The sequence below is a fragment of the Phoxinus phoxinus genome (assembly GCF_949152265.1).
Source record: "Phoxinus phoxinus genome assembly, chromosome: 21".
NCBI classification, from domain to species: domain Eukaryota; kingdom Metazoa; phylum Chordata; class Actinopteri; order Cypriniformes; family Leuciscidae; genus Phoxinus; species Phoxinus phoxinus.
Window position 1 is genome coordinate 31,638,726 of NC_136896.1, and position 10,286 is coordinate 31,649,011.

At 40.5% G+C, this 10,286-nt stretch overlaps 1 protein-coding gene across 4 annotated transcripts in view; it reads left to right on the forward strand.

The window, feature by feature from the left end:
* Positions 1-10,058, forward strand: part of map2k4b (mitogen-activated protein kinase kinase 4b) — a 93,846-nt gene extending 83,788 nt beyond the window's left edge. For 2 of the 4 annotated variants that reach the window (XM_079594915.1, XM_079594912.1), the window contains 8 exons: positions 1,589-1,708; positions 1,919-2,038; positions 2,739-2,790; positions 2,865-2,992; positions 6,522-6,599; positions 6,672-6,820; positions 7,583-7,628; positions 8,161-10,057. In XM_079594915.1, coding sequence (XP_079451041.1) covers positions 1,589-1,708; positions 1,919-2,038; positions 2,739-2,790; positions 2,865-2,992; positions 6,522-6,599; positions 6,672-6,820; positions 7,583-7,628; positions 8,161-8,274 — 807 coding nt within the window. In that variant the 3' untranslated portion in view covers positions 8,275-10,057. Of the gene's footprint in view, positions 1-1,588; positions 1,709-1,918; positions 2,039-2,738; positions 2,791-2,864; positions 2,993-6,521; positions 6,600-6,671; positions 6,821-7,582; positions 7,629-8,160 lie in introns of all 4 variants that reach the window. The other 2 variants (XM_079594913.1, XM_079594914.1) reach the window with 2 other exon arrangements.
* The last annotated feature ends 228 nt before the right edge of the window (positions 10,059-10,286 follow it).

Sequence of the window (10,286 nt, forward strand, 5' to 3'; positions counted from 1 at the left end):
TCTAAAGTTAAGTTCTGCTGGGCAACAATTAATTGCATCCAAAATAAAAGTTTGTGTTTGCGTAGTATGTGTGTGTGTACGGTGTATAATTATTTTACAAATATAAACACGCACAAATATGCATGCAAATATTTCTTAAATGCATGGGTGTGTATTTATATACAAAATAATTATACACCGTACACACACACATATACTACGTAAACACAAACTTTTTTGCAATTAATCATTGCCCAGCACTAATTATTATTATTTAATAATAAATAAGATATTTTAAGACATAAATTATTTTCAAGGAAAAAACGTTTAAATATGTCATTTTGGTGATCAAATATGAGATTTTAGGTATAAAATGAAACATTTTAAAACACAATAGGGATATTTCAAACATGATTGTGCAGTTGAGAGTAACTCCGCCCACCAGTGTTTGAGTGACAGAAGAAACCTAAGAACAGCAGTGTTGTGGAGAGGCGTTTATGTGAAGGAAAAATTAAGAAAATATTAACAAATTGCAAATAAAGTGGTATTTAATGGTGTGAATAAAGTGTTGACGAGTATCGTTAGGCTTCGGTGTAAGAGAGGAGATGAGTAATGCCCTAATAAAGCTAAATTAACTTATGATTTTAATAAATATAATCATACAGTCACTCACACTGTTTTATAATGTTTTATAAAGACATATCTAAAAACTCTTTACACAAAATAGAGCTTACTGTAAACCGCATCATCACTGTTTAGACCTGGTGTAAATCGCCACTGCAAATAATAGGCGAGTTTATTTATATTGCACAATTCATACATTATGGTAAACCAAAGTGCTTTACACAGGGGAAAATAGAACTAGTTTGTTCCCGTCATTCTATGGTTCAGGATGTTGCACACACACTGACCTACATCCGCACAAGACAGTGTGTGTGCAGGTCTGCAATTATATCTTATAAACCATAACTTTGATTTTAAAACTCTGCAGAAACCCTGTGTTAGAGACACTGAACTGTGTGTGTGTGTGTGTGCGCGCCCTCTAGAGTCAGACACACGTCACTGCTCCTCAGTCGAGCCGCGTTCTGTTTCTGTACAAAATGAACAATTTAAAAACATCAGCAAGAATAGAATCTGCTTCCGATTAATAGTTTCATAATTGTCTGTCGAAGCAGAAGTGAGAGAGAGAGTGTGTGTGTGTGTGTGTGTGTGTGTGTGTGTAGGAGTAGTAAAATCTTTATTTGTCCCTTTACAGGGCAATTTAAAATGCCTTCAACCTCACAAACATACATTTTTTGTATGTTATAAAACATACAAAATTGTATATGTTACAAACATACAAATGTGTATGTGTGTGTGTGATCCCAGTGTTCTGTATAAAACAAGTATTCATTACTTCAGTGAGCTCATTGTTTCTGCATTGCATTGTTTAAATTAATATATTTTTAGCTAACTGTGATTTGTGAAATGCATAACTGAGTCTCCTCTGGTAACTGATCACTGTAAACTGTAATGTGGACTCGTGCACTTCTGTAAAGCTGCTTTGAAACGAGTGTGTTGTGAAAGCGCTGTACAGATAAGCGTGAGCTGAGCTGGTGTGTGTCCGCAGCGCATCCGCTCCACTGTGGACGAGAAGGAGCAGAAGCAGCTCCTCATGGATCTGGACGTGGTGATGAGGAGCAGCGACTGCCCGTACATCGTCCAGTTCTACGGCGCTCTGTTCCGCGAGGTCCGGTGCACACACACACACACACACACACACACACACACACACACGCACGCACACACTCACACACACACGCACACACACACACACACACACACACACACACACACACACACTGCATTGCTTCTCTGTCCCGATGGAGCCGCACTGGACTGACCTGTGTGTGTGTGTGTGTGTGTGTGTGTGTGTGTGTGTGTGTGTGTGTGTGCGCAGGGCGACTGCTGGATCTGCATGGAACTGATGTCTACCTCCCTCGACAAATTCTACAAATATGTATATTGCGCATTAGACGATGTCATTCCAGAGGAAATATTAGGCAAAGTTACGTTAGCAGTAAGTCTCTGATTTCATACGTCAGCAGAAGGTTGTTTATTGTTGTAGTAGTGGTCGTAATAATACTAATGATGATAATGATAATAATAATTATTATATAACTAATCATCATAATTATATAATAATAATGAACAACAATAATTATTATTTACACTATATAATTTTTTTATTAATATCTTTATAGTAAAATGTAAAATAATAGTGATATATTAATATTTCATATTTATTAAATAACTATTTTCTTAGTGACATTTTCCAATGTATAATACATTTATTATTATTAATTATCATTACTGTAAATAATGATAATAACAATAATTTAATAATAAAAAATATACTTTTAAAAATGAATAATAATAGTAGTAGTAGTAAACAATACTACAATATTGTACAATATATGTACAATAAACAATATTAATGATAATTATACTGATTTTTACAATACAAATTAGAATGTGTTTATAATTATTATTAATGATATCAAAAATATTTGTGTGTATATATATATATATATATATGAAAAACATTTTAAATATTCAAAACATACTGAATAAAAAATGTCTCATTATTTATAATACAATTATAAACATAATACATTGTATTACTATTAATAATAATAATATTATTATAATCAATAGTATCATAATAATGATTAAGTATTCATATGAATTATTCATAAAGTGAAGTCTTGTGTCTGCAGACTGTGAAAGCACTGAATCACTTGAAAGAAAACTTGAAGATCATCCACAGAGGTGAGTTATTGCACCGTTGAATCCCTCGAGTGTGTTTTCTGACCGGAGTGAAGGAATGCTGGGCTTGTTTTCAGACATCAAACCCTCCAACATTCTCCTGGACAGAAACGGCAACATTAAACTGTGTGATTTCGGCATCAGTGGACAGCTGGTCGACTCCATCGCCAAGACCAGAGACGCCGGCTGTCGACCGTACATGGCTGTGAGTGACAGCTCTCTGATGATGAATGTGATGGTGATGATGATGATGACGGTGATGATGATGACGGTGATGATGATGATGGTGGTAATGATGATGGTGAAGATGAATGTGATGGTGATGATGATGATGATGATGATGATGGTGGTAATGATGATGGTGAAGATGATGATGATGGTGATGATGAATGTGATGGTGATGATGATGATGATGATGATGATGGTGATGATGATGGTGGTGATGACGGTGATGATGATGGTGGTGATGATGATGATGGTGAATGTGATGATGATGGTGAATGTGATGATGATGGTGAATGTGATGATGGTGAATGTGATGATGATGGTGAATGTGATGATGGTGAATGTGATGATGGTGATGATGATGATGATGGTGGTGATGACGGTGATGATGATGATGGTGGTAATGATGATGGTGAAGATGATGATGATGGTGATGATGAATGTGATGGTGATGATGATGATGATGATGATGGTGATGATGATGGTGGTGATGACGGTGATGATGATGGTGAATGTGATGATGGTGAATGTGATGGTGAATGTGATGATGGTGATGATGATGATGGTGAATGTGATGATGGTGAATGTGATGGTGAATGTGATGATGGTGATGATGATGATGGTGAATGTGATGATGATGGTGAATGTGATGGTGAATGTGATGATGGTGATGATGATGATGATGGTGGTGATGACGGTGATGATGATGGTGAATGTGATGATGGTGATGACGAATGTGATGATGATGGTGAATGTGATGATGGTGATGACGAATGTGATGATGATGGTGAATGTGATGATGGTGGTGATGACGGTGATGATGATGGTGAATGTGATGATGGTGAATGTGATGATGGTGATGATGATGATGATGGTGGTGATGACGGTGATGATGATGATGGTGGTAATGATGATGGTGATGATGAATGTGATGGTGATGATGATGATGATGGTGATGATGATGGTGGTGATGACGGTGATGATGATGGTGAATGTGATGATGGTGAATGTGATGGTGAATGTGATGATGGTGATGATGATGATGGTGAATGTGATGATGATGGTGAATGTGATGGTGAATGTGATGATGGTGATGATGATGATGATGGTGGTGATGACGGTGATGATGATGGTGAATGTGATGATGGTGATGACGAATGTGATGATGATGGTGGTGATGACGGTGATGATGATGGTGAATGTGATGATGGTGATGACGAATGTGATGATGATGGTGGTGATGACGGTGATGATGATGGTGAATGTGATGATGGTGATGACGAATGTGATGGTGATGATGATGATGATGGTGAATGTGATGATGATGATGATGATGGTGAATGTGATGATGGTGGTGAATGTGATGATGATGGTGAATGTGATGATGATGGTGAATGTGATGATGGTGATGACGAATGTGATGGTGAATGTGATGATGATGGTGAATGTGATGATGATGGTGAATGTGATGATGATGGTGAATGTGATGATGATGGTGAATGTGATGATGGTGATGACGAATGTGATGGTGAATGTGATGATGATGGTGAATGTGATGATGATGGTGAATGTGATGATGATGGTGAATGTGATGATGGTGATGACGAATGTGATGGTGAATGTGATGATGATGGTGAATGTGATGATGAATGTGATGATGATGGTGAATGTGATGATGATGGTGAATGTGATGATGATGGTGAATGTGATGATGATGGTGAATGTGATGATGATGGTGAATGTGATGATGATGATGATGATGATGGTGAATGTGATGATGATGGTGAATGTGATGATGATGGTGAATGTGATGATGATGATGATGATGGTGAATGTGATGATGATGGTGAATGTGATGATGGTGATGAATGTGATGATGATGATGATGGTGAATGTGATGATGATGATGATGGTGAATGTGATGATGATGATGATGATGGTGAATGTGATGATGATGATGATGATGGTGAATGTGATGATGATGATGATGGTGAATGTGATGATGATGATGATGGTGAATGTGATGATGATGATGGTGAATGTGATGATGATGATGATGGTGAATGTGATGATGATGATGATGGTGAATGTGATGATGATGATGATGGTGAATGTGATGATGGTGATGAATGTGATGATGATGATGATGGTGAATGTGATGATGATGATGATGGTGAATGTGATGATGATGGTGAATGTGATGATGGTGATGAATGTGATGATGGTGGTGAATGTGATGATGATGATGGTGAATGTGATGATGATGATGGTGAATGTGATGGTGAATGTGATGATGATGATGATGGTGAATGTGATGATGATGATGATGGTGAATGTGATGATGATGATGGTGAATGTGATGATGATGATGATGGTGAATGTGATGATGATGATGATGGTGAATGTGATGATGATGATGATGGTGAATGTGATGATGGTGATGAATGTGATGATGATGATGATGGTGAATGTGATGATGATGATGATGGTGAATGTGATGATGATGGTGAATGTGATGATGGTGATGAATGTGATGATGGTGGTGAATGTGATGATGATGATGGTGAATGTGATGATGATGATGGTGAATGTGATGGTGATGATGATGGTGATGAAATTGGTGGTGATTGTGATGATGATGGTGAATGTGATGGTGAATGTGATGATGGTGATGATGATGATGATGGTGAATGTGATGATGATGGTGAATGTGATGATGGTGATGAATGTGATGATGATGGTGAATGTGATGATGATGATGGTGAATGTGATGGTGATGATGATGGTGATGAAATTGGTGGTGATTGTGATAGTGATGATGATGGTGAATGTGATGGTGAATGTGATGATGGTGATGATGATGATGATGGTGAATGTGATGATGGTGATGATGATGGTTGTGATGGTGATGAAGATGAAGATGATGGTGATGATGATGATGATTGTGATGATGATGATTGTGATGATGGTGAATGTGATGATGGTGATGGTGAATGTGATGATGGTGATGATGATGGTTGTGATGGTGATGATGATGATGGTTGTGTGTGATGGTGATGAAGATGATGGTGATGATGATGATTGTGATGATGGTGATGGTGAATGTGATGATGGTGATGATGATGGTTGTGATGGTGATGAAGATGAAGATGATGGTGATGATGATGATGATTGTGATGATGATGATTGTGATGATGGTGAATGTGATGATGGTGATGGTGAATGTGATGATGGTGATGATGATGGTTGTGTGTGATGGTGATGAAGATGATGGTGATGATGATGGTTGTGATGGTGATGAAGATGAAGATGATGGTGATGATGATGATGATTGTGATGATGATGATTGTGATGATGGTGAATGTGATGATGGTGATGGTGAATGTGATGATGGTGATGATGATGATTGTGATGGTGATGATGATTGTGTTGATGATGATTGTGTTGATGATGAATGTGTTTATGATGAATGTGATGGTGATGATGAAGATGTGTTGTGGTGTTTTCAGCCGGAGCGGATCGACCCCAGCGCCTCCAGACAGGGTTACGACGTTCGCTCAGACGTCTGGAGTTTAGGAATCACGTTGGTACGTGTCCACTCGCTCTCTTCAGGTTCTGATGATGTGAGAGTGTGTGACGCGGGTGTGTGTGTGTTGCAGTACGAGCTGGCGACGGGACGCTTCCCCTACCCCCGCTGGAACAGTGTGTTTGATCAGCTGACTCAGGTGGTGAAGGGAGACCCTCCTCAGCTCAGCTGCTCCGAGGAACGCCAGTTCTCCCCCAAATTCATCCAGTTCGTCAATCTATGGTGAGCTTCCAAACCTGGACGATCATGTGATCACCTCATCATGTGACACGTCTGTTTGATCATGTGATACCTCATCATGTGATGCCTGTTTGATCATGTGATCACCTCATCATGTGACACGTCTGTTTGATCATGTGATACCTCATCATGTGATGCCTGTTTGATCATGTGATCACCTCATCATGTGACGTCTGTTTGATCATGTGATCACCTCATCATGTGACACGGCTGTTTGATCATGTGATCACCTCATCATGTGACGTCTGTTTGATCATGTGATCACCTCATCATGTGACGGCTGTTTGATCATGTGATCACCTCATCATGTGACACGGCTGTTTGATCATGTGATACCTCATCATGTGACGTCTGTTTGATCATGTGATCACCTCATCATGTGACACGGCTGTTTGATCATGTGATACCTCATCATGTGACGTCTGTTTGATCATGTGATCACCTCATCATGTGACACGGCTGTTTGATCATGTGATACCTCATCATGTGACGTCTGTTTGATCATGTGATCACCTCATCATGTGACGTCTGTTTGATCATGTGATCACCTCATCATGTGACACGTCTGTTTGATCATGTGATACCTCATTATGTGACACTTCTGTTTGATCATGTGATCACCTCATTATGTAACACGTCTGTTTGATCATGTGATCACCTCATCATGTGACGCCTGTTTGATCATGTGATCACCCTATCATGTGACACGTCTGTTTGATCATGTGACTCTCTGCCTTACTACAGCCTTACAAAGGACGAGTCCAAAAGGCCGAAGTACAGAGAACTGCTGGTACGTCAATCCTGCTTTTACATTCTGCTTTTTAATCAAAACTATTCATTTTCATTTAAACACACCCGTGTACAGCTTGTACAATTATATATTTTTAGGGATGCGCACTATTGGATTATTGGTCAGTATTCTTTTTGTTTTATTTTGAGTTGCACATGCTCATTTCCCTGTTTTTACATGTAGACGACCTTTCTGCTCACAGTTGATCTTCAAGAATAACCCTGACATGTGCAAGCTTTAGCCGTCTAAACATTAATATCCTTCTGTACTGGACGTTACAATGGAGTGATGCACTCATAGCATTTAAAGTGATTCTAGTTGTTCAATTTAGTTACGCAGACAAAACAATAATAACTTTGCAACATTGACAGTTATTGAGCTGAATAATGAGCTTGATAATGAGTTCATATTCGATGAAGTGATTGTGTTATTCTCCTGTTTATTACTGTGAAGCTGTAGAAATACAGCAGACTTTCACTTTACTGTTGTGTGTGTGTGTGTGCGTGTGTGTGTGTGTGTGTGTGTCCCGCAGAAGCATCCGTTCATCCTGATGTACGAGGAGCGAGTGGTGGACGTGGCGCTGTACGTGTGTAAGATCCTGGACCAGATGCCAGTGTCTCCCAGTTCTCCCATGTATGTTGACTGATGGTGAGCGGTCTGTCACTCACACGGCCCGGTCACCATGTGGTGTTCATACAGCATCGGCTCGTAACCGGCCCGCATTTCACTGCGTTTACCACGGTGCAGCCGGCCTCAGCGCTGCTCTCTGGCGGAGTCTGTGAACTCTTCCTCTTCCTCTTCGGTCTCGTCTCCAGCATCTACACATTCTCACATCGAGACACGGCTCCTGGAGGACGACGAGGACTGAAGATCATGAGTTTGTGCTTAACTCAATCACTCTGCCCGTGGCGTCTGGAACACGGCCTTGTTGTTCCTCCGGATTATGATTATTTTTCTGACTCCATTTGCAGATTTTGATTTTGTTTTAAGCACAAACTCACTTAATTTTGATCGTATTTTCCGAAAACAAGAGTAATGTCTTCAGTAATTTCCCTCCTCCAGTACATGTGTGTGGATGTGAGAATGTTTGGATGTGTGTGCCGGACAACGAGACCGAGACTCTGAGGAAGAACATCCTCTTCAGTCTGGAGGCGAGAGCAAGCGCTGATGCAGATCTGTGCTCATCCGTGAAATGAGGCTTGGTTACGAGTCTGAGTGTTTCACCAGAGTTGTACTGTCGTGTGTGTGTGTGTGTGTGTGTGTGTGAACACATGATTGTGTTTAAAGAGAAAGTCCCAAAACATTTTGTGCAATAAAAACTGGCTCTCATTTAAAAGCCATTTCCATCACGGTGTGTAAACAAGCTTCAGATTCAGCAAACAGCCTTTGTGTGTGTGTGTGTGTGTGTGTGTGTGTGTGTGTGACACATCGTACATCATGTCACTATTTAATGAATCGTATGCAAAGGTCTTGTTCTGCATCAAAGAAAAGTTAAAGTAGCTTTACTTGCTCGATATGCAACATCCCGCGGTGCTGGCGAGCGCTTCGTGTGCGTCTCGTGTGCGTCTCGTGTGCGTCTCGCGTGCGTCTCGTGTGCACCTCGTGTGCGTCTCGTGTGCGGCTCGTGTGCGTGTCGTGTGCGGCTCGTGTGCGTCTCGTGTGCGTCTCGTGTGCGGCTCGTGTGCGGCTCGTGTGCGTGTCGTGTGCGGCTCGTGTGCGTCTCGTGTGCGTCTCGTGTGCGGCTCGTGTGCGGCTCGTGTGCGTCTCGTGTGCGGTGTGCGGCTCGTGTGCGTCTCTTGTGCGGTGTGCGGCGCTCATCTACTGTAAACGTGTTTCATGCACTCGTTTCTCAGAAGCTGCTCGCGTTTAAAGCGATGCGTTCGCATGATTTCCACAGATCCGGCATGGCAGTTTACGCCTCGCAGAACTCATCCATAGGTCACTTATTGTAAGATGTACAGCGGTTATCAAACATTCTGACTGTAATAATACGGCACCGGATAGTGTTCAGAGAGTTCTGTCGCCACATCATGTGACTCTTTAAAAGTTAAACGTTCAGCAGAACATCCTCCTAAACTCACTCTTGAGTTGCAATGTTCGCACTATTGTTCCTTAGACTGTTTAGTACGGAGTGAAATAACGAGCGATGTGTGTTATTATTATATTGTACCAAGAGTGGGAAATATGTACAGGAAAAATGATCACTGTGAAAATATTTTACGTGTATGGTGAGAATCTGTAAAAATTGTACCATGGAAATGTGCAGGGATAACGCCGTGTGTTCAGGTTTGGAAACCCTCACATGATTGAGGACGTTTATGAATATGATCGGCTTGTTGACGCTGTTGTCATTCTGCTCTGTTAGATCTGAACAGCGATGGTTTAATGCTATAGAATAAACCAATACTCAGCCATTCCCTGTCCGTCTGGTTTGTGTCTCGAGTGCTTTGTGAACGCATGCATATGAAGTCTAATCAAGTAGTAACATTGAATAATATGCTTTCATTTGTTAAAGTCCCCCTGAATCAATCATTGTATCCCTTAAAACTCATCTTAGATCATCAAAATTACACATTTAAATGTTGTTTCCTTCATGCCTTAAAATATCTCAAATGTAACTCGACACCCTTGCCTCATTTAGTATGCGCGGTTCTATGA